The sequence below is a fragment of the Puntigrus tetrazona genome, chromosome 15 (genome assembly GCF_018831695.1).
Source record: "Puntigrus tetrazona isolate hp1 chromosome 15, ASM1883169v1, whole genome shotgun sequence".
NCBI classification, from domain to species: domain Eukaryota; kingdom Metazoa; phylum Chordata; class Actinopteri; order Cypriniformes; family Cyprinidae; genus Puntigrus; species Puntigrus tetrazona.
In genome coordinates this window covers 10,841,940-10,868,657 of record NC_056713.1, presented here as the reverse complement: position 1 = coordinate 10,868,657, position 26,718 = coordinate 10,841,940, and the positions used below count along the sequence as shown (strand labels likewise).

Sequence of the window (26,718 nt, the reverse complement as noted above, 5' to 3'; positions counted from 1 at the left end):
CCAAGGTTCACCTCTCTGGGGCATTTCAATGCTGTGTGGCTCATTACACTGTGCTGACTGTGTCTGGCCCAGAGATAAACATTAGCTTCATGGCTCACAAAGCAGAACTGCAGTCCTCTGGCAATTTGGATGTAACAAGTTCCTCTTCATACCCTCGAGACCATTTTAACTGGGTTTTTCTACACCGACCTGCCAATCATATACTGCAGAGGGAACTGTGGATAGGTCTACTATTAATCTATTTGCAGCAGAATCTATCCAATAATCAGGCAGAAATGTGCGAGCCGTTCATGGACTGCACTTTTATAAGAGGTTTGAAAGGAAGATATTAGGCTAGTACTGGGGTGAGAGTATTCAGTCTTCCAAACAGTATGATTCATAAAAGAAACTGTATTTCAGTCACACATACACACACACACACACACACATATATAAATATATATATATATATTCTCCAAAGAAATTTTATAGTGCAGCTGGGTCTTACCCAACAGAGACTCAATGTCAAACCCCCAACAAAACATTCAAACCTTGTTCGGCATTAACAATTAAATAAAGTTAAGCCATATAAATGTCATATAAAAACCCACATCACAAATGCTATATTCTATTTGGCGTTATTCGGCAAGGCCAGATGTAGCGCGGTATTAAAAAATACATGAGATGTGGCTTTCGACAAAGATTTTAAGAAAATGTTGCACAGATAAAGATCACATGGTGTAACAATGCACCGCAAAATCTCGAGCCTCGGGCTCTTCAAACATTAATTGGAAAGGATTATTCGATGTGGCACATTTAAAGGATACACTCCAGTAATCAGTGGGGAGCACTCAGCACATCTGTGTGAATGCCTCGTTAGAGGTGAAGATTCCCTTTATTGAAGGTTATCTTATTGTGTTTAGCTGTTTGTTGTGTGTTTATGCGGTAGCTAATAATTAAAGGAATATATTTTTATTTTATCATCCTATAGTCGAACTCGGGTCATTTCAGACTCGTTTGAATTACGTTTTCGCGTCGTACACAAAACGAGATATTTAGCAGAATGTCAGCGCTGCTCTTTTACACGCAAAAAAAGCTGTTATGTGGGATTGCGTTGACGTGCTGGTGAATAAACGTTACAAGAAGATGCAAAGAAAAGGGTAAATATTTTAAAAATCAGGTTTAAAACACTCACTGGTGAGTTAAAATGAAACGCTTTTTTAAATCCAATATTTTCCAAAACATTTTAAGGTTAAAGAAAGTCATTTTTTTTATAAATATCGCAAATTACTACTTCATAATTAGATAATTAAGGTTTCGAGGAGTCACGCCACATAACATTAATACTAACCTAATCTGAAATAACCTTATTTTGCCATTTAAAAAAAATATATAAATAATACAATATTTTTCCCTAAGACATTATATTAAAACATTGTGCAATAACTACTTTATGTTTTCTGTTCGGTAATTACATTCTTTTTAATTAAAATTCTTCTATTATATCGTAACAGTTTTTTTCACGTCATTAAAAATGTACTCGCCCTCAGGCCATCCAAGATGTAGATGAGCGTAAAGGAATAGTTAACCAAATATGAAAATTGGCTGAACATTTACTCGCCCTCGGGCTATCCAAGATGTAGATGAGTTTGTTTGTTAATCAGAACAGATTTGGAGCTGATTAACACTACATCCGTAGTGAATGGGTGCCGCCACAATGACAAAAATCCAGTCCAATTCATCGATGCACTGGAGTCATGTGGATTACTTTTGAATTAGTGGACTTGTGCATGTCATGTTTTTGTTTTGTTGCATTCTGACGGCACCCATTCACTGCAGACAATCCTCTGGCGAGCGAACACATAAACCTCTCGGATAGACTTAAAGTGAGTGCGTTTTCAGCAAACTTTCATTTTTAGGGAACTAGCCTTCAGCAACATTATAAAGGAGACAAAAATAATGAATATTATATCTTGACCCAAATTCTTAAGTCTCTAAAATTAAGTTTAATAAAACATAAAAGAGCAAAATGCCATCATTACCTGTGGTTTAAAATGCCATAGACTGAAAAAAGCCAGGGTGTTACCAGGGAAGATGAATGCACAAGTACTACAAAATATTAAGTCATAATAAAATATTAAGTCACTGTTGGAGCGCAGTGTGCTTAATTTAACATAGAGTCTTCCCTGTGGATTATTCATAATGCAGTATTGAACCTGAGAGCTTTAATAACAAAGTGACCTTAATTATTCTAATCCTCTAATAGCAATTTATGCATTCCCCTAATTTGGATCAGGAGGTAGAGTGTTAAAGCTTCACAAATATTGTCCTCGGCATGTTAAGTTATATTTTTTGCACCGAAGCAAGGTGGCAAAGATCAAGTAAATCAATTGTAGCGATTCTCATAACAGCTCAGAATCCCACAGAAACTACAGTCGAGTTTTTTTTTTTTTTTTTTTTTCCGAAGGTCGTTTACTCTAAAAGAAAGAAAACATGCCTGCGATTGTTGAAAGAAATGTTTAAAATGGTTCTCATTCAGCGCTCAAGGCAATCATAACACGTCGGACAAAAGCTAAGCGCGCGCAGTGGGCTTTATCACGCTCCTGCATCGCTCTGCAAGTCAAATGCTCTGGGTTATTTTAACAGAAACAAACGAAGACAGGTAGACAGAAAGAGTTTTCCTTTCGTCTCCAGCAGGATACTTGTGGTTTTTAAAATTCACTAGGGGAATCTCAGCCCCGCTGTCATTTTCAATTTGGCACAGTGTTGAGCATTAGGGGACTGCATGACAGATCAGCAAATGTTCGAATAGGCCGTGTGAGGCTGCCATACTTAATGCGCCCAAGCACAGAATTTAATTTTCTCTTGGTAATGATCAAATTTGTCACATTATGTAATTATCTGAGAGCTGTCAAACTTTATGAAATGGGCAACCGTGACATTTTGTGAGAAATTGCATAATTAGACTGCAATGTACATGGCTTGCTCTGAGCAAACAGGTTTCTAAGGCATTTGAATGGTTTTGATATTTGGATGGGTGGGCGAACTGTGTTCCGAAGTGATTTTCAGTTCAGGTGGAATTTAATTATACAGTCATACGGCTGACTTCTGTCACTTCTTCAAAAGCTGTGCACTCGGATATTTGCAGAGCTGGAGTTTTAAAACGTGACACGCTACTTTAGCTGTAAGTAACAAATGATGTGTTTTGTATACATTTAACATTCAAATTTTTAACTGAGCGATTGGGCCTGGGTATTGAGACAAGTTTCCTTATTAAATTTCAGGTAACATGCTTGAAATTCATTTCACATCATGCAATTTTCATCTGGATCTGGATACATAGTAAACTTTTTTCCAAGAAAAAAAAAAAGCATCTCAAATAATTCTAATTTCTAAACAAACAATTTGCACATGAAGCTGTATTAATTAAATATATATATATATATATATATATATATATATATATATATATATATATATATATATATATATATATATATATATATATATATATATATATATATATATATATATATACATATATATAAAACTATATAAATATAAATATATATATATATATATATATATATATATATATATATATATATATATATAGTTATATTTATGGCCAGATGGTTTGGCGGTATAAAGTTCTTTAGCTGACAAGATTATTTAATTTTCTTATACATATTTTCAATCGTCGTGCAGTTGTTAATTAACGTAAAATATTAAATATATCTTAAAATGAAAAGGTTATGTAAGAGTGCTTTTAAACGACACAGACTAAACGATGTTTAGTAAAAACATTAAATACTACTGTAAAATGTGTGCTTCATTAACTTTTCAAATGTTATGGTTATGGTTTCCTATTGTGAAAAAGTATCTATTTATAAGACCTATTAAATTAATGAAATTTAACATACAATATGACATTTTCTTGTTATGAATCCCTAAAGGTTCTTTACAGATCTTTTATATATTTATATATATATATATATATATATATATATATATATATATATATATATATATATATATATATATATATATATATATATATCTTTTACTTTTTAATGATAGCATTATGCTGTTGTTAAAAAATGTACATTTAAACACATAAATACATTAAAAATTGAATAACAGATTACAATGATTAGCCTACGTGATAGGCTACATTTAGCAAAATGCTTCTTTGTAGGGTTCATTTCCCTATCTAACTACTGAGTTTACATTCATAGGCTGTTTTTTGGTAAAGGTAACGTTGCATCAAAGCAATATTACACAGGCAAGAGTTCGGTCTTTCTGAATATCTTATTAAATCTTACCTTGTCACAGCCTTGCTGATGCTTTTATCATTTCTGTCGCTACCTACTGGCCAATGTAACCTGCAAAAATAAATTAAAAAATAAAATAGAAATTAATTAAATAATGTCTTCTCAAAAAATAAATAAGTAAATTAAAAAAATTAAAAATAAATAAATTAAAAATAACATAGCAGAGACCGAAAACCGGACTGAATCATCACAGATTCGAATCTCTCGCCAAAGCGTTATGTAATCACTCCACTCAAAATCCACTTCAGGTCTTACTTTTCGTCACACTTCAAGCAGTTTCAATAAAACAAACGCTGTTCTTTTTATTAATTGTTCATATACGTGAAATTTAATTAATAACTTTCTTTTTGATAGCTGATGAAGTGAATTCTTTAATAAGCGAATCATTGAATCAGACGAACCGACGATTCAGTTCGTACTGTTTTTGTCACAGTTTTGTCAATACGCCGAGATCTGCAGACGTTTTAAAGGTTTTATGAAACATGTACCGCGTTTCATTCATCACTGCTGACGACCACAAATGTAATATTGCACAAATACTCAAGAAAAACATTCTTGTTACTAATAGCGGTGGGACGGAGCCACGTGATTCATCTCCCAGTTTCTCTGTTCACTTCTTTTTCACTTTTTATCTTTTTGAATCTGACAGCTTCTCAGCTTGCAAGGCCTCATAGGATAGTAATGTGTCCTCCTGCGGCTGCACATTTCAAAATCTCTCCGAATGCGGTACGTCGCCCAGGTAATGTTCACCTACAGCTTTTTGCAAGTAGGGAAGTATACGTATTCTGATAGGGGGGTTGTCTGGTGGATGCTGTGAACAGGAGCTATACGGTTACATCCCTGTGCACTCTTTAGAATCAGCTTGATCATCTCTGCATTCAAACTGCACGTCCAAACCAATTACGACAGATTATGACAAGTGCAAAAGTTCTTATTGTTGATTGAGTATTCAGCAGATGACCACCTTTTCCACCAGATAAAAGCGGGACGGATATAAATAATTCCCTTTGATATTACCACCATCTCTGTCTGTCGTGCAATTTTCTTGATTGTGGTTTCATATGTCTCAGTTTTAATAGCCGTATTGTTTGATGAGCTGTCCCAGTTGGCACACGTGCATTATCTCTATAATAACTTCCTACTGATTCTCATTAGTATTTGTCTCCTCACCGGTGACATCACAATGAACTATAATGGCTGTACAGTGCTAATTCACACTGTCATATTTATGGCCAGATGGTTTTGCGATATAGAGTAAAGATTATTTAATTTTCTTATGCATATTTTCAATCGTCACGCAGTTGTTAATTAACGTAAACATTAACATTAAATATATCTTAAAATGAAAAGGTTATGTAAGAGTGCTTTTGAACGACACAGACTAAACGATGTTTAATAAAAACATTAAATAATATTGTAAAATGTGTGCTTCTTTAACCTTTAAAATGTTATGCCTGTGGTTGTTTTTTATTGTGAAAAAGTATCTATTTATAAGACCTATTAAATTAATGAAATTAAACATACAATATGACATTTTCTTGTTATGAATCCCTAAAGGTTCTTTACAGACCTACAAGGATTTATCCCGATAATCTACAAATATTCCACGCAACTCCAGGCCATCAATTAACATAAAGTAAAGGGAAAAGCGGTGCGTTTGTAATGAATTCGTTGAGAACTTTATAATTCAAGCACTGAATGAGATCAAGCACTGTTTACGAGCAAACACAGTCTAAAAGTGTCGCAAACAAATATTTCTGTGGGTTTTGATGTGAGAGGACAGGAAACAGGAAATGGACATTTTAATCGGAGGCAACCTTTTTATAGATTATGAACTCATTTTGCCCAAAATCTTTTTTTTTTTACTTCGCAAAGTGTTATGAACAGCAGTCGTGCCGATAACTTGTGGAGTTTTTTTTTTTTTATCAGCTGCTCGGACTCTCGTTCTGACGGCACCCATTCACTGCAGAGGAGGATCGGTTGGTGAGCAGTTTCACCGAACCCGTTCCAAAGACCCGAACTCCTCTTGAATTGCGGTAAATCTGATACGGGACCTTTTCCTCTCAGACGGAGCGATAAAAAAGTGAAACAACGAATGCATTGTGCCACAATGAACAGACAGAATATTTACATAAAATAACAACATAAAAAGCTCTAAGATGTCTAATTTAGCATGCGCAGGGCATTTTGAATAAAACATCCGTTATGGCAGAAGTCTACCATCGCATGCACCTTTTTTTTTTTCGTCCTGTTCCTCGGGCTGTGCTCTGTGCTCTTGTTCTGAAAACCATCAGAGAGGGCATTTTCAGTGCCCACAGAACAAATCAACAATCACATCAATATTCAGTGTTATTGAAGTGGTACGCCAGGGAGGTGCAAGTCATGCATATTTTTCCGTTTGTCCTTGTATCACTGAGCGCAAATCTTGCAGCGCTTAGATTCTCAAGGAACATGGAAGCGTAAAGGTCATGCGTTTCTGTGGCCTTAACATGCATGCATTATTATTATTTTTTTTTTTATTACAAAGCGAGCGAATTCTGCATCGCGCTGGCAGAGGGTTCTCCTTTGATGCTATCGCCGTTCTGCCCGTGCAATCACTCCGTCTAAACAAGCCGCTTTGTGATTGGCTTAATTCTCCGCATTTTCATCGTATCGCATTGACATGCAAATGATCCAACTTCAGTGACACAAAACTAAAGGACTCCGCGTGAGCCCTCGGTGTGATTGCTCCAGCACTTCTCCCCTGCTCTTAGCGAGCGCACTCCTCTCACTGAAAAATCACCTAATTGCCATTTAAATGATCTGCAGCAAATTGAATCTGATACCCTCCAATTATGCGCATTGTCCCTGTGCCCCCGTCTTTGATTGCTCTTTGTATTCAACAGGTAGGACGACTCAAACAGGCATTCGTCGCTTTCTGACGGAAGACACTTAAAAGGGTTACACGAGCCGTTTGGTATACCAGGGTCACTTGAATTGCCAGATTGATCCCGGAGTGAGCTATCACGGTAATGAAATGTTTGTGTGTGCAAAGAAGTCAAGCAGAGAATTGAAAATTGATAAGAAGCTCATGACAAAAAGAGACGTGCATAGTAAAGGGCTTGTGAATACAAATGAATTCTTGGCAGACAGCTCCAGCTGACTAGAGCTGAATCAAATACAGTATTCCTTCACTGACAAGCCTGGAATTATAACGTGGTGGGGGATATCTGAGAGAACAACCGACAACTCCAATAAAGGGTCCTTTGTACGGTTTTTTTTTACTTCAATCAACAGAAAATCACTCAAGGGCAAGCTGCTAAATTCGGTTTCTCGTTAATGGGTTGGCCATTATGAAATATCATGGCCAACCGTATTTTTATATTATTAAACACTCAAGGCCACGTACGAGAAAACAGACAAATGTCTTGAAAGTTTGACAGATTAAATAAATAAATACATTCTCTGTCGGTAATGTCATCACTGTATTATTAATATAATTACTATTATATTTTATGACATCTAAGTTCTAATAATGTAACGTAACGTAATATAATAGCAACTTTCCAACTTTCCTTCTTCAAGGTGACTCGCCACAAAATGTACAAACATCATGAAATTCAAAGGTTGACTTATATATAAATGAAATTAAATATATAAATCGGATGAACTTTCCAGAACTCAAGGTCTCTTTCCACAAAACGTAGCGTACAAACACCCTGAAAGTGAAAAGCTGACTCATTCAGTGCACTGTACATGTTTTTTTTGTTTTTGTTTTGTCATATAAAGTATTTTAGTTGTCACTTAAATTAACATTAAGTATTTAACCATTTTAAGTTGACTCAACTTAAAAAAATTAGGCAGCGGGGTAACAAGTTATTTCAAGTTGAAACAACTATTTTTTTTACAGCGTGTCCCAATATAATTTAATGTAATATAATATAATATAATATCCAAATCTTAAGTACTAAGCAAATTAAGAAAACATCTACACCGAATAAATGCTTACTAGAAGAACACACACACAAACAAACAGGAAGTGCAGTATTGAACACGCATGAATACCCTTGAATTCCTGAATTAAAATGGTTTTTTTTGGTTCTTTTCAAGCAGTCAAAATGTCAAGGCTGTATTAAAGTTCTTAAATGATGTCCAAACCTGAAACGTCTTTATAAAAAAAGGTGCCTATTTAGTGGTTTGGCATCATGTTTATTATTAAAAATATTTCTTAAATCGGAAAAGTAGCTCTTAATTGGTCGTGCTGATGTCAAAATGAAAAGAAACCTGGTGAGAGAAAGAAAAAGAGAAACTCGCACAACACCGCGGCCCTGCCGGATCATGAAAAATGTGCTTTGTAAAAAAAAAAAAAAAAAAAAAAAAAAAAAATCAGCGCGTACCTGCGTGCGTGCGAGCGTTTCTCTGGAAGAAATGAGTCAAATAGCTTTGTGTTATGCAGGATACAAACAGAAGGACACGGCAAATAAAAATTCATATTCAGGGATAATTTGAAATAAAATAATAATAATAAGGTGGAGCTCTCCGCGCAGCACGGCACAAAACGGAGGCGAGCGAGGGAAATGAACGCACGGTATTGCCAGCTACCTACAGCCTTATTGTTTACCGCGTTTGAAATCGAACACTATCGGGTTCAAGCAAAAGGTCTATTTCAGCTTTGTGTACAAATGTGAGAACGGTGCGCTTTCTATTATATTTTTTTTTTCTTTTTTTTTTGGCTTTGTTATTTTGATTTTGCTCAAAGCAACATCTATCGGGCAAAAATGGGGAATTGGTCTTCTGTGTGGGAATGAGAATGGAGACTAAGGTGCCGGAAATGAAAGGTGAATGTTCCATCTACCTCTCCGCTGCTTTCATATAGAGTACCACACAATCAATAACAAAGAACAGGAAAAAGAAAGAAAAAACACGCCGTTCTTCAAAGTATGGCTCATTCTCTTTGAACATTGGCGTTATTGGGCTCGGAAGAAGTTTGATACGGCTCATGAATGAATCATCACACGCTTAGACGCGATCGCGGTAGCGTTATCTCGTCTTTTTGAGGAAAACGCGATGCTTCCCGGCCGTTCAAGACACGTGAGATTGAAACTTTCACGTCGACGGAAAAACCGAACCCGCTAACCTAACATACAGTTAACCCAACGGGAGCGTGTGACCTTACATAATAAAAAAACCCGGATGGATTTATTGTTAACATGTTTGTGTTTGTTCGGTTAAACCTTTTGTCATGGAAAATCGAGGCTATATAAATGCAAACTACTACTCGCAGGCCTTTTATGTGGCAATCTTTTGTCGAGCGAGCCGCACTTCAGACTTTAATTTGCATTATGGGGAAAAATCAAGTAACCATAATCAAACTAAAATTGTTTATTCCAATTTGCTTTTTTGAATCAAGGCATTTAGAGGCATGTAATGGATTCTGTTGTTTTGGTTCACTTTTTATTAGACAGTCGTCTTGCCGCTACGTCCAATGGCAGTAATTCAGCTCTCTCTCTCTCATTTGTCACAGTGGGGCGATTCTTCTCCGGAAAACATCATTACATTAGGCGTTTATCTCTACAAACAGGGGAATTTATTAGCTTGAAAATGAAAATGACTGCAAGATATTTGTGCTCGGAACATACAGGAAATCCAAAGAATCTGGAAACTGTTTACAATTAAAAGTAGCTCCAATTATGATTATCATAAATTGTGTACATGCCTGAAATGCTAATGTGTGTGTGTTGTGTGTGCTGGGGTGTAAAGGGGGTTACGCACCGGCTGCGTTGAATTATGCTCCCTGATACTATAGGAAGGAGTCAATGAGAGCGACACAAATGGCAACAAACGAAATGCAAATAGCCTATAGGCCTAAGTTCAGAGAGCTCGGAAACATAAACAACAACGACAACAAAGCTTTAATAATTTAAATGATTTAAACCAGCCTGAGATGGCTTAAGCTGGTCTAAACAAAAACTAGTCTAAACTGGTTGGATGGTTTTAGCTGGTCATAGCTGGTCTGCAGGCTGGTTTTAGAGGGGTGTTGACAGCTAGTTGTTCAAGCAGGAAGACCAACCGACCGTCTTAGCCTAAAAATGGTCTTCTAAAAGAGCCAGCTGGCTGAAAAAAAGGAAAAAATAACCAGTTAAAACCAGTTGGCTGGTCAAAGCTGGTCGTTCCACCTGGTCTCAAAACCCCTTTACAACCAGTCTGCTGACCAGCTTAAACCAGCTAAGACAAGGCTGGTTGACCAGTTAAAACCAGCAAACTAGCCCACAGCTAGGCTGGTTTTAGCTGGGGTGGTTTAGCAGGACAGTAGACCAATTTAATTTTAGGTTAAATTAAGATGCAATAAATGTAAGTGAAAACAAAAAAGTAGCTATTTCCAGTAACTGCGCGAGACTTCCGTTTCATTCGCTGCTGTAGTAAATAAATGCAGTAACCAGTAACCAGTAACCAAGGTATTCATGATTACGGTACAAATTTACCATATTAAGCAGCACATACGTGCTGTTTTTGCACAAGTCGAAGTGGATGACATCCTAAAGGACCAAAAAGGATACGTTTTTTTTTTTTTAAAGAATTATTTAAAAGAATGCTGCTAAAATATAAATTATTATGAAATGTTAATTAGCGCGTAAAATAATTATCACATGCTGCCAAGCACAACCCAGGGGGAAGTACGTTACTGTTCTTTTACTGTTCAGTAGGCTCTAATACCGATAAGACGGATTGTTTATCTGGGACGTGAGAATCTGTTGAGATTTGCAATCAATATTGTTGCCCATTTTCGAGAACATCTTTCAGTTCTTAAAAAAGCAATCAAAGTTTTCATGCTCTATATACACAGCTTTCTATATATATACGAATATATTGAATACGTTACAAGTCTGCCCTCTACAGGAAAATGCACCAAACTGCAGGCCCGCGCTTGCAATTGCACTGTCTGGCCAGCAGATGGCAGCAGATACGTACAATTAATCAATCCACACTATCGCCTCTTTTCTTCATGCCAATCGCGTGATTAATAATTTTAGAAAATACCTCACAGACCTCACAGGATAAGGAAATTAGGCTACTTGTGTTAGAATAACTGTCAGACGCAGAAAGTAAATTATTAGCGTAGGAACGGGCATATTAAGCGTGACAGTGATGAACGCTATTGTCAACACTAATTTTCTTGCCCAGACATGAAATGTGAGCTCCCATTGTCTTACTTGAGGACTCATCAAACAAAACTTTGGCAGAAATGCATTTCCCTTAGCTGCTAGTGCCATCTGCACAGCTCCTCTGTGGAAAAACCAATAGAAGAGTTTCCAAAGTTATTGTTTTTAAAACTACAAGGCCACTCTGGGGGAAAAAAGGTTAGGCCTAATTGTTTTGATTTTCCCGCTTTTTTTCAAACGTACCAACCGATGCAATTACTTGCGCTATTTATTTTCGATATGCGGTGGCGCTGAGGGTAACGCGTTACATCATCACGTTACTTTTTCAAACAAGTAACGCAAGTTATTGCGCTTTCCCATTAATTCACTGACACTTTTCCAGTCCCTTGTTGAGAGAAATTGGAGGCGCTTCATTCAGCCCGAGGCTTAATTTCACTTTCAGCTCTACAGCTGCCAAAAAAAACGTTATTAATAAAATAAGTCCAGGTGACTGAAAGTAACGCAAATGCAATCTAACGCATTACTTTCCACGAAGAGCATCGAAACGTGTCTTTTAACAGTGTCAAAGCGCTCCGTTTAGCTGAAACCGCAAAAAAATAGAAATATCGCGTATTAATATGACAAAAAATGAAAGAAGCTGCTGCTGTGCGTGTGAGCTGTCGATGTTTTAGACAGTTCTGACGGTTATTACCACGGATCCGGAAGACAGAAAGAATATATCAGCTTATTTTCAGGCAGACGAAAATTTGGGAGGGAGAAAATAGGCGCACCTATTGAGTTCTATGGCGTACAAAGAAACGATCACAATGGCACAGAAACCACACAAAGAAGGTTACTATACCATGCAAGATGTCTCGAATGACAACGACACCCGCTTTTAATGACATGATTGCTCGTGGTGGTAACGCGATAGCCTTTGAGATCTTTACTAACAAAGTAACATTGTCCAGGAATTGTACTCAAATGATCCTACGGCGATGATGGCCAAAATGAAGAAGATGCGGATAATGACGATCAGCTATTTTGTTTCGAGTTCAGGTTGTTTCCCATACGTTTATTTTATTTTGACGTAATTGCACAGCAAAACAAATTGCATCTAAAACTGGCTAAAAGTGAAAAAATATGAAATATAAATATGAAAAATGAGTCATATAATAGCAAGACTATATATTATATGAATGTGAAAGTTTAGATAATACCTTCCTCGACTGTTAAAAAGGCACTTTTGTGTTTCAGGTGTATTTCTTTTCGGAGTCAAACACCATCGTGCAAATGAACCTCGGCGTGGGGTGCACGAGGACATTAGCCTAACAATAAAGCTAGCTCTCACTCAAAACAGTTAGCCGCCCCCTAAGCAAGATAATAAAACTGGACACTTTCGGATGATTATTGTTCTCTAAAAGTTCACCGTGGATTCTTTTCTGAAGTCACAGTGAAAAGCAGTTCCTCTTTATCCCTGCATGGGATACAGAGAGCCAGATAAAGGAAACATCAGTGAACTGATCCGTGAGGGAGATCATTATTTTCAGAATGACAAAATGGGGCACCGCCTTTAGATCTACCTCACTCAGAAAATATTTTAGGGTACCAAAGAATGTCTTAAAATGTATAATAATAATAATAAATAAAAAAATAAAAACAACAACGTCGTATTTTTCTCCGCTTTTTTTGTTACAAAAAATAGCTAACATTAGGGATTGAGTCACCGTCCACTCGCGTTGTATCCTTCTCAATAACAGTGGATGGTGACCGAATGTGACATTCAGCGTAGCATCTACAGTTTTGTCACGCAATAGAATAAACATTTCACAAATCTGGAACATGAGAGAGGTTTCACCCTTTCATGGGCTATCCCTTTAAGTATTCCCGTCTAATTAAATCTACCAGAATATGAATTATATATATATATATATATATATATATATATATATATATATATATATATATATATATATATATATGTGTCTTGATTTTCCCTCCCATTCCTTAGTCTGGGCAGTCCAGGTGCATGTGGTGGTCGTGTTTAGTTTCCAGGTTGGGTTCAGTGCATTATTTGATCATATCGCTGTCTTTCCTCAGAGGCTCCGCTGATTGGGCGGATTAATTCGCGTGCATCTTGAAGCGGCGTGTGCACGCGCTCTCGCCTCTCACCGTCTCAGCGCGCGACATATGGGCAAGCGAATTTAAACCGCAACAATATCGATACAGTCCAACGATCAGGATCCTCGTCCGCGTTCGCATCCCGCGCGGAAAACTTCGCGGGAACTTCGCAGGCACGATTTACGGATTTTACGAATTCTTCATCTCGAGCACGGGAGACGACAATAAACAGCAAACGCGCTGCGTTTCATAAAAGGGATTGCAATGTTTCCGACCAAGGCGATGATCTTGGTGCTTCTTTTCTTTGGCTGCGCAGGTAAGATCGCGTGCGAGTGTTATGCAATAATCGCACACGAAATATAAAGAGTTATATAATGAAGTGCATTTTTTCTCATTTGCGCGCTACTTTTATGGGCAGTGATGTAGTGTCGGTGGCAGGTGCATCCGTGGACCTGTTTGAATTCTGCTGTGCTCATTGATCGGCACTCTTGCATACAGTTTGTTGTTTACTACACCGCATGCCAGATAACGCGAGCATCCTTAAAGTACGGCTTATAGGGACTGCTGTGAGCTAATTTGCTAGGCTAGATCCAGTGGGCTTTGACAATGGAACCTGTCCTTTAACTAGACAGGATTATCTGAGCTAATATTATAAGCAGCCCTGCACTTGTGCACCGAGTTAAAGCCTCTGTTAGACAGCAGAAGGATTCGAAAGAATCGCATTGATTTCCATTGATCCTCAGTAAATCCTTATGGGACAGTGGTGGGATGAATTTCTTGGCAATCCACCTGCTGCACGAGACGAGAAAGATCCAATCGGCGTGTCTGGGCGGGAACTGTCTATGATGTAATTAACCTGTTTTGTGTATTACCTCATAGGCAGCTCGGAATCCCAACTACATCGCAGTTATGAACGGAGTTATCAAAACTGTTTTATCTAAACGTATGGCTGATTTGGATTGCTTTTGTATGTAAACGAATCAGTTCATCGTGTTTATAATTGTTCGCGCTTAGCTATCTAACGAGTGCACTTGTCTGGAGTGTTTACAGAGCCTTATTCACACACAGTCATCTAGATCATCAATACTTAGCACTTCTGAATGTTTGTTCAGTAGTTCCTATGTAACATGGCACATTAACATTAATAGGAATTAGTTTAATTAGGTGACAAAAAACTCTTAATGCTCTGCATTAATAAAACGAGCAAGCACTTAATAGCAATAAAGACTGGAAAAGCTGCGTTTTTGGGGACACGTGTTAACCTGATCATGATGAACTATGGGATACGCTTAGCTTTAAACTGTATTAGAGATACTGTGGAGTTTTGCCATCAGACCCGCGACGGTCCTACACATTTACTTCCTGTGGCGCATGTACTCACAAGTGGCCAAGTTTGGGTATTGTGACAAGCCCTGATTTTCCATGGATTCCCTGTTACGTTTCCTGTGGGCTTTTAGCGTTTTGAATTAACGAATGAAATAAAATCAGTGGTTAACATTACTGAAAGAGGCTTCCTTATTGTGTTCTACTGCATAAATCGTGTTTTATGTCTACACATGCGTTTGGAAGCAACTGTGTTGTGTTTCTTCAAAGATAAGTCACTGCATGTCTCTAGCAGCTGTAGTCCTTTGCAACTTTGGTCCTTAATACCTGTTTACTTACATACTAACTAGATGTGTCTGTAGCATGTAACCGCAGTGTAAATACACATTGATACGTGTTATCAACAGCTGCTACACACACGTAACGGCCCTCAGAATGGTGTGTGCGAGTACGCGTGTGTAACAGGACAATGGTAACAACACTTGTTTCACTTCACTAAGTACTTGTCTAACGGGAATGATATTACTACATTTTGTAACAAAGGTACGTTTAAGAGTATAGGAACAGGGGTGATCCAGGGGGTTGGGATGGGTAGGTTTAGGGGTGGATGCGGGTAGGTTTAGGGATATGTAAAGTGGGAGGAGTCGGATCTGGAGTTGGTGCGCCACTGTAATACCAGTGTACTTACATGGTAACTCCTCAGGAACTGTCCCCTTAATATAAAGTGTAACATTGTAGACACCAACCACGATTTACGTGTAAAGCCTAACTGGCATCTGCTGTGTAACATCATAGCAATTATATGGTAAATCGATAGGAATTGTTCATCGATGGTTTGTTACATATGTGTAGTTATACAAACAATAGAGCTGTAGATAGTATGTAGTAAAGTGTACTTACACTGTGGTTACATACTACACACACTCATCTAGTTTGCTATGCTAGTACATAGGTATTAGGGACGCTTAATGTAACGTGGGACTGCAACTTTTTAACAAGTTATGTTTGTTACTGATTAAAAATTTGTGTTTGATGTGTAAAGCCTATTTATGGTGAAGAAGGAAACATGAAAGTCTCTTAAAGAAATGAGAAGCTTTTTTAATTAATATACCAGTACACACTCTTGGCTTTTAGGACAGCAGCTCTATCGATCAACTTAAACTTAAAGGGTGAAGAAGATGCGGTCTTGTTTGTTTGAAATACAGATATTTTTAATGAAAAGAATTCTGCAAGTGAACAAACGCAATTCATGAACAAATGCGGTTTTATTCACATATGAAAATTGATCATAAATAGGGCTCGCAAGATATGTTAGAAGATCAAACGTTCCTGTTTGATGTGCGAGATCAAACCTCATTAGCTATCTCACTATCTCGATCCAAAACAAATTTTCATTTACACGTGCCTTCATGTGTTTCGAACAAAACTTCAGAGCATGCACAGTTCACCAGTCACTGCTTCCAGAACCGGAGAAAAACCACTCGCTATAATGCCACTGGAGCTACTGTGAATATAATTGGAATTTTTGTCTTGTTGACATAACTAAACGGAAAGCTTACAAATGTGTTAGAATATGTCTTATGAATGTTTTAGCAGCTTTTTGGTATATATTCAGCCTCCTCTGCGAACCAGCCCGTAAGAACTCTATGCTTTTTTTTTGATTAAAGAGAGATACATTGCCATGTGTATATTTTGTTTTCCTATTGATCTGATTGCTTCAGGTCTACACCGCCCCTTTCTATCTGATTCATTCAGATCGAACTCAGATTGATTCCCGTGTTTACATGACGGCTTTTCGGTCCAATTGAGCCATCAGTCTGATCACTAATGGTTTGGGTGGATGTAAACATAAGGTGATGGTGTCTATTAAGCACACTTGGATTGCTTGATTCATATAGACTTTTAAATGCGTGAAAGTTCTGGTTGTGTGGATTTTGGCGGATAGACAAAGAGGGTGAAGGAATAAGGGGATGAACAAAAGTCTCATAGGTTTTGGAATAACATTAGGGTGAACAAGTGACAGCACTATTTTCATTTTGGGTCTTTAAAGAGATTGATTACCTGTATAATTTTTTGTTTGCTTGCACCCCACTGTAACAATTAAGAACTAGACTTTAATTTCCCACAATTGCCTGTTCAGATCTCACCACCACAGTGCCAGGGTGATGTGGGAGGTTGCCAGGGCTTGCTATGTAGTTCCTAAGGTATCCTGAATGGTTGCTATGTGGCTGTTCAGTAGTTCAAGTCAAAACAAGAGCCCACCCCGAGTCTCATTGATTTATTTGCTCCTTATAGGTTCCTCCTCAAGTATTTCAGATTTTTGGGGATCAATCATTTCTTTGCGTAAACTTGACATATGAAGTTTAATTCTCAGTTATGAAATCTGATAAAGCAAAATGAGCAATGAGAAGAGTGATGCTTGCCTTAGCATCCCCCACTCTTATGTCATTGTTTTGATGATGAGAGGAAAACACAAGGCAGTGCTGCCGGAGATGCTTTGGGACCTCATCAGTGTCATCTGAGAGATAAGATGGGCGGAGCCCTGCGGTCACATGGTCACTTCCCCAGGCTGTGGGCATGAGTCATCTTTGTGACGTAATCTCCTGATATGCAGTTAAGCTCTCATTGGGGTTTTAATTAGCTGTGCGAGAGGTAGCCTGGACTGAGCAAGAGGAAAACAATAAATATGATGTAACCCACAGCGCCGCCACTGATCCGGAAACACGACAGACTGATCTCGCATCCTCGCTTCTGAATTCCAGGAGATGAATTTTTGGCCTAAAGAAAATGGGATTTAACAGGACAGATGTTGCACTGACAGATCAATTTCCCTTGATCATTACTGCCGTACACCCACACAAACACACGCAGAGCGGTTGTCATGCACAAAGTGTGACTGGAATCTGTCTCCTCATCGCTGATGAGATTTGCATTTGATGTTTCATTGGAACATTGCTATTTTGTGCCTGCGTTTGCTGTAGGTTCAAAAAGTAGATTTACCATTTGCACTTAGCCTTAACCATCTATAATCCAGTGTTGGGTCAATGGCATACGCCCAAAAATTCTGGTATAAAACACATGTGCCAAGTTCTTAAAAGCCCTTTTTTTTGAATTCATGTTGTTTATAGTTTTGAAAAAAGTTAGACTATTTTAAAGAAATATTTCAATGCGATGATTTGGTGTATGTCATTACATAGTAGGGTCATGTGGTGTAACCATCGACTAAAAGTAATACTTTTCTTTCCACTTTATTAATTTTAATTTTATTAAGATTAAAAGCTCTTTTAAATGTCATGAATTATTCATTTATAATTAATATAACATTTGTAGAGAGTCACACCACATGACTTTAAAATTCTTGTATTATAGGTCAATATATGGGATATTTTAATACATTATTAAACCTGACATGGGGTTCTGCAGGGGTCCTCTCGATAATATAATTTATTCTATTTTCTTTTTCTTTTTGCTTTTTACTTCATGTTGGGCCAATTTTTGTCACAACACATGACTTGGCATACACTTGTTTTTTAAAATAATAAGTGGTGAAAATTTCTGTATTTTCTTTTTCTTTTATTTTTTCTAAGAACTCATATAAAAGCTTTATTTCTGCCATCATAAGTATGATTTGTTGTTTTTTATGTGTTGTTTTATTTTTGTAGATACTTTAAGCTAAGTGGAAGAGAGAGGATGGTCAATCAGTCGGGACTTAAACTCGAGACGGCCAAAGCAAAATGGCAATGCTTGTCAGCACCCTGACCACAAGGCTATTGTGATGATTTTTTGACTGCATTTTACCTGCATGTGACAATATGACTTTTTAGCCACACCTCGTGGCTTTTAATTTTTTTTTAATATTAATGAGAAGTTTGTTTTTGAAAAACAATAGAGCTGATCAACTCATGTTTATTGAACTCGTTGAATCATATCATAATGTGTTTTTATTATTTTTTTTTATCCTGGCGTGCTGTGACTTAACCTAAACAGTTTTTCCCAGGGTCATTCTTGGTGGGCTGTTTCTATTTCAAGGTTCAGCCAGTGTAGCGATAGCATATGTCACTAAGCTGGATAATCCCGAAAGGCCTTCAGGGGCGAAGGCATGCTACATTCAGCGTTTCGACACCATTTGGCGGTAAATTCATGTCTAGGGCCTCCCCGTATGTGCAGCCGAATCACTGAAACCATAAAACTCTCGGCCGTGATTGTTCGGTACGGCAGAGATCACATGCTTATCCTGTTGTCTTGACATGTTGTGTCAAATCGGATGATTTTAAACTTTCGTGATCATTTCCCAGAGAGCTGCGGCAGTTGTTTTAAAACGACATGACGTATTACTGACGCTTATGGTATGTATGATGACTTTATGAACTATATATTTTCTGTGAAAGCATGTCTCTCACAGTGATGCTGGATGACAGTAACATGGCCAGCAGTAAACTCCAATGTCTGGGAATGAGCCCTGAGTTTTGCAGGACGTCCTGTTTGACTAAATGGCTCCCTGGGATGCAGCTCTTCTGCTTGGCCTCACCTTTGATCATGAGTATAGCTGGCAGATTTAGGCCTGCAGAATGCTGGAGGAACAGCAGCACGTTCATGCTTAATGAGACCAGTCCTTTACCTTAACACATCTTTTGCAATAAATGCTATTTATGCCTTCTGTTTCACAATGTGCTGTCGTAACGCTGTATGTTTCAAAAATAATGGGTGACTAAAGTGCTGTGGATTGTTGTTTTTATTCAGAAAGACATTGCTGAAATGTGGTGTCTGTCAGTGCACTTTGTTATAGACGTGGCCTAACAGTGTTGGCCTGGAAACTGGCAAATAATTACCGTCGAGCTCTCAGTTTTTACGAGTCTATGATATCCTTCAATTCGGATGTGTTTAAGAGAGTGTTTAAGAGAGTGTACACCAGTCAAAATGCAATGCCCTGGAAAGCACTAGCAGGAATGGTTTATAGGAAACAGATCCTTTTTTCAGATCAGATGCACTTCCATTCAAATGTTTGGGATCAGTGGGAGTTTTTGAAATGAGAAAATAAAGTAAATGCTGTAAAAAGAGTAATATTATTGTGCCAATAGGTGGTCAGGTAGTAGAAATTACCAGTAACGACAGAAATCCTATAGTTGACTACACCACCCAGAATACATCGGAAAAGAACAGCCCTATACAAGGGCACACAGGTTCCTTGCCAAAGGCAGGGTGAACATGAAGATATAGACATACAATTAATAAAAATAGTCAGTCAATATAATACTTCACACAAGATCTCAAATCACACCATCAACACAATATTTCGTAACATAAAAATGACTGAATATAAGATGAGATAAAATTTAAAACCCTCAAAATTTAAGACCCTCAAATTTCATACACATGGCACACACACACTTGTGAAATCAAGGCAAAATGTTAAACACATGTGAACACACCAGTGCAAGTTACCATGGCCAACACACCCCACTTAGAGACCTTAATCCACAAATTACGAATAAAAATAATAATAAAAATGGAATTCAGTTCAATTGACAATTTGCACAAAAATGCCAAAACACAAACAGGTCCAGCCAATGGCACAATGGAGAGAATGAAAAGAGCCAGATTACACAAATTAAGCCTCCCAGCTAACTCTCCCAGAACATCCAATTTGTAACACAAAAAAATACCTAATAAAAATATCAAAATGGACCAAGGTGTAAAACAAAACAGAGCAGCAGCGCAGTCACGTTGCTTGATTTTTGTTATACTTCAATTAAAACCATTAGAAACCCCTGGTCGTGCAGTCAAACATGCTGGACATTAAACAGAAAAAACACTTGTTAAAAACCAAGCAATAAACACATCATACATACCAAGAGAGCTGTATGAGGCTGCAATACACACGGTCGTACTTTTGTGTGTGTGTGTCTGTGTGAGCCTGCATACGGGATTACAGCCACTTGCGTGCCCATGACTCAAAACAAAAAAAGATAAAAGCCTCTCCATATAACAGACAAAGGGCTTTTTTTTTTAAAACAGGGGCTAACCTGAAGACTGGCCAACAGCCAGTGCACAACAGACAGGAGGGTTAGCCAACTGCTAGCCCTCATTCAAAATGGCACATGCCACAAAGGGGTGGTACCAAAGAAGATGCATCCCAAGCAGTCAAACATTTCCCTCCTTTATATTTACAACACCGGAACCGGAAATCCTTCTGATGTGCACATCATTCTTTAAAGAAATGACGCTGATCCCAAACTTTTAAACGCATTAATTATTAATGAGCAATTCGGTTATTAGGCTTGGCAGAATCTGATTCAATAATGGATAGTAGTTCCACATGACTGAAGCAAGTTATTTGGACCTCTCTAATTTTAGTGCCCGCAGTTTGCTTTAGATCATTTTTAGTAGATCATTTTTCCATCATGTGGAACCACTGCCCATAATTAAATAATTTAAAGTAAGGTAGGTGATTTCGAAGAGGTTAGCAATAACAGGCTAGCTTTGAAACCGTAAGATCCCACCTTCTCTGCAAATCAGTGTTAAAAGCCACAGCTCCTTCAAATCGCACGACAGACCAGAGTCTTGAAACGATGAGAAACAAGGTTGGTTGAATGAAACGCTGTCCGATTGTTCCATCGTGTGATATTACAATAATAAGGCCTTCCGTTCTTGTCTGTGATAGTGTATTGCACTGCGCTGATGCCGTCTTATCTCTGTGCAAACAGCGTGAACAGAGGTACACAAATACATATGTTAACAGGCAGGTAAGACAGCATACTGTAGCTTTTGAATCAAGGGATATGATTTGATGAAAATGTTATGGTCCTACTCCTTCCATTGATGATATAAATAGATTTAGACCACTTAGCTAAGGATTGCTATTGGGATGTGAAGAGACTTTCAACTGGCATAACAAAAAAATGCTTTTGAACCAAATCACCTACCTTGGTTTTAAATCACATTCAGCCAAAGAGGTATACAGTAAAGATAATTATGCAATTATTTCCACCTCGTGACGTAGACGTTCCACGGCACGCTTTGGATCGGCCTTCCCTTTTTAGATAGAATATATGCTTTTGTCTCTGTAGATCGTATACATGCACAAACATACATACCACCGTGGGCTTTGGAACCATCGCATGTGGGTGGTACAGGACCTACACACTTTTGAAGACCAACAATATTGGAACCACTCACTTTTATCATCTCTAATTCAGCGAATATGCACGCGCACTTTTCAGCAGCCCAACAACCCTTTGCAGAGTGCCGTCAGTCATATTCATTCCACATGACGAATGCTAATAAATTAAACCCAATTTAGCTGCTTCCTCGAATCTGTTCCACTTGGCTCGTTCTGAGTCCAAATAAATACCGGTGTGGCGGTGCCTGGAGAAACGGACATACGTTTAACTTACGGACCCTTGGAAGTGCTGTATTCGTTGTGATGTACTGATTAAAATTTTAAAAAATTATAATTATTATTTAAGCGCTCTGCGAGCCTGCCCTGACGTGCTTTCACTCATGCGGCATCTACATCATCAAACATGTCACAGTCCTGTCTTTACTGGATGTGTTCAGGAAATATTTGATTAGCTACTCGTGAGGTGGACCGTCATGATTTCGGCTAATACGCAACCAACTGAATAAAACGCAAAGGTGCAAAAAATTCCATTGATATACGCAAAGCCAACTGCGAAAGAAGTGAGTGTACCCTGCACTAATACTACATATAAATGAAACTCTATTCTAAGTTTTCACTAGTTACTACCTTTTGCGCTCTCCCGGGATTCAGCAAATCGTCTTAGAAGTCTATCTGCCGCTCAGATACACTAAAGTAAAGGAAAAATAGAAATCGCATCATATGGCCCCTTTTATGTCCATCGATTGTTAGGCCTAATTTGAATTGAAATTTTTAGGCATTTAGCATTATTTTTTGTTTATGTTGCTGAAATGCCCGATCTAATTGTTAAATCTGTGGGTGTAGTCACACCTGTGTTGTTTGGTTCGATTGAAATTCAAGTTAGTTTCTGCCTTTGGTGCAGACCTTTTGTGAAGATGTGAATACAGCGATCGCTGCATTTGCTGGCCAAAATGAGGAGCCTGTGAGCGCTTTTCTATACATGCTTTTTTTTGATAGGTTTCACTTTCGATTTCTTTTTGCCTAGTCCATTTTCTGTGCTGTGCAATGCTCTCTCCGCCCGAATTCGTATTGCATGAGTAAGTGATAGCAATCTGTAAAACAGTAACAATTGCACTGCAAAACGCTCCATGATTAGTCTGTTTTCGAACATTCTTTAGCACATGACTTTAGCACACCTGTGGTTGTGTTTACAATTTCTGGTTCATTTGTAAAAAGCGAACCAAAAAAATATACATTGTATTTGGTCCGGACCAAAGCAAGTGAACTGGAGGTCTTTCCTGGTGTGAATACACCCTATGATTGATTGAAGGAATTTGTTAGTTAATAGCAAATTTAGCTGGTCGTGTGATTTTAGTATGGTAGCCCCATTAAGCAACCCTGCTATATATATATATATATATATATATATATATATATATATATATATATATATATATATATATATACATATATATATATATATATATATATATATATATATATATATATATATATATATATATATATATATATATATATGCAATACCTTTTAATACATAAGAATGTAAGAATATTACTGTCAATTTCAGATGCAATGTATTGCAATTTTTTTTTATTGTGCACATTGCAGTCAGAAACATCAGTTCTGTGGCAGCATTCTTTTCTTTATTAATGGCTCAGATTTTTCACTGGCTTCTGCACCCGAGGGCATGTTCCCTCTTTGCAGGGCTGGTGTTGGTGAGAATTTTTTCTCTGGGCTTGATGTCTTTATAGCATCTGTCTACTGCTAAAAATATTGAGAAACCGAATTAAGAAATGCAATTAAAGGCTAACGGTTCACATACACTGTTCCCATGTGAAATGAGCGATGTTATGATTTTATGCGTTTCAGGGTACACTTCGGTCTTCAGTGATTTTTTATTTTTGAATTCATCTATGCCTCATTTTTCCTCAAGCATTTGCAAAATGTCCTTGCAGGCATACACAAAGCATTATTTACTAAAACCATAAAGTGAATAGAATTGTTTGCTTTTTAAAAGTTATATATATATATATGTGTGTGTGTGTGTGTGTGTGTGTGTGTGTATGCATGTACTAAATTGTCATTATTATGGTTGAAAACATAGCAAACCTCATATAAAAACGGTTCATATAGAAACAGTTTTTCTGATTTTACTTATTTTATGAGGTTTGCAATGTTACATATTATTTATTCTGACCTGGTGTTGATGGTCAACATTTTCTAAAGATGAAGTATACTTTATCCTTTACCTTTTGTTGAAATGAGAAAAAAAAAACATTTCTAAAAACAATTTCAGATCCCATTTTGTATCCTCTTTGTGGAAAGCAGCACTATTCATTTAACAATGAAAGATGAGTGTCTACCCATGTGTCCTGCCGTTCTTTTTGCTGCATCTCATCTCTTTCTTTTTTGACTCACACACACACACACAGACGCGCACACACACACACACACACACACACACACACACACACACACACACACACACACACATCCCCTCTCTGCCTCTTTCTCTTGCTGTCTCCCCTTCTGTCTGTTTTGCTCCCTCTCTCTTTCTCTCACTTGCAAGCACGTGCCACCCGAACCCACTCACACTCACACACAGACACACAGATGGAGAGTCCAGTGTGACTGGGTGACCTCCCCTGCCTGAATTGCCTCACACTTACTCGGCCAACAGAAGCTGGATGTGTCATGACCCCTGCCGTGTCGTCTTTTTTCTCCCGGATGTTTCATGTTGAGTTTGAGCAAAATGTCCACAGGCAATCAGACCACCAGAGACAACGGAAATGCAATGAATGAGAAAAACAATCTCGCATTTGAGCAAGAAGCTCCCTAGTATTATAGCGATAATGCAGATATCAGTATTATTACAAACAAATCAGTATTTGTTGGGCTTCCTTATATCGCATCTCAGGGTTAACTTATGAATCGAGTGGTTTATTTTGGGGGTGCTTAAGATTTTTTTTAATGGGCGGCAATGTGGACCAGCAGAAAGCATTTTGAGGCACTCAATCAGGAACGTCCCTTCTGGTCTGATGGCAGAAAATTTGCTACGTCAGGCTGCAGCGAGTGCGTCATCCAGGACCCACAGCTTGACGAGAACATGCATTAGTCTCTCTGCCTGACTGCCTCCGTCCACCGCTCTGTAAATACATGATGACGGAACAGGGTCACTAGCGCTTTTTTTCATTCTTCTGAGCTCCATCATCAAATATAGCTGCACAGAACAGCCATCAAGCCTTAAGACTGATGCTTTTAGGTTGAAGCTTATATTCAGTCTTACCCATGTTTAATACTGCTTTTATTAGTGACTACTTAAAGGGATAGTCAAAACGAGAAAATTTTTCGTTGGTAACCAGTTTTGCTTTCACTTTCATTCTATGGACAAAAAATAGTCAATGAGAAATTGTTTTATTACTACATTCCACTGAGGAAAGAAAGGAACACTGGTTCGGAACATGAGGATCTGCCATTTTTAGACTTTTTCGCTCACACATACAACTCAAACGTGCTGGGTGAACAATAAAATAGTAGTAAACCAATATATACAAGACTGATATATTGCCAGATACTGTATTATTGCCTGTTGTACTTGCAATAAGTATAGGGAGCAGGACTTTTACTACCTAATAGAAAGTCTATTTTTTCTATAAATCTATAATAATTTTTAATCTATTTTCTCATGTAAACCAGTTTTTGAAAATATAGTAAATATTTAGTTTACTAAATAGTGTTGGTTAAAATGTTACATTTTTAAAAACAATTTCTTTATTTGTAAAAAAACACTTAAATATGATTACAAAATTTAATTTTACTGGCTTATTTTGTCATTTTTTTCTCAATTGCAAGTTATTGTAATTATATTATAACTTTGTATATGTGTAAATATTTCAGTAATTTCTAATTGGATAGGCATTTGTTATTTGTTATATGTTTATTTTAATTTTATTTAACATAATAATATGATTTGTTATGATTCTGAATGCGTGAATGCTCCATCTGCAATCAGCGGTTCAACCGCAATATTATGAAGAAAATATATAAAAAATAATGACTTTATTCCAAAAGTTTCAGGATTTGCTCAGTACAGATTAGGCGCAATCAACTTACGCAGTTCTTTTTTAGACGCAATGGAAAGATTCATCTTGTACGTGTATTTAGGCTTTGATTTGCGTAGCATATCTGAACAGCATATCTTTCCACTGCACACTGCGAGCAATGGGAATTTTAAGTGATTTTTTTAAGAGCCAGCAAGTTACCACCTAACGACCACCTAGAGCAGCCTAGCAACCACCTAGGAACCCTCTAAAAATCATCCAGAACATCCTATCAAGCATGTAGTAACATCTTGGCAATCACCCATGACACCTCAGCATTGTAACATTGAGTTTGGCGTTAGCAGGCATGACTTCACTCTACACTAAATGTCTAAACATCCGTAGCAGCATTCATCAGTATTCATGTTCATTTGGTTGGTAGCTCATCTTCTTTCATAAAGCACAGTCTCTCCATCAATTCATTTAGCTTGTGAGCGTTTCGGCAGACACACCGCTTGTTATTCTATAATTAGAACAAGAGGAATTGTTGGATGTGAGCATCGCTCCCAGCCACGGATCTGTTCTCTCTGATCATCTCTGTTCTCTCGTAATGAGACCTCTGATAAGCTCCCTCGGCTCAAGGAGTCAAGCCCAGAGACTCGCAGACCCGGACCAGGCGGGA

General features: G+C 37.7%; 1 protein-coding gene across 1 annotated transcript in view; it reads left to right on the top strand.

The window, feature by feature from the left end:
• Nucleotides 1–13,473: 13,473 nt before the first annotated feature.
• The window catches only part of ncam1b (neural cell adhesion molecule 1b), an 81,613-nt gene continuing 68,368 nt past the window's right edge, over nt 13,474–26,718 (top strand). The window contains 1 exon segment of the mRNA XM_043259257.1: nt 13,474–13,868. Coding sequence (XP_043115192.1) covers nt 13,817–13,868 — 52 coding nt within the window. The 5' untranslated portion in view covers nt 13,474–13,816.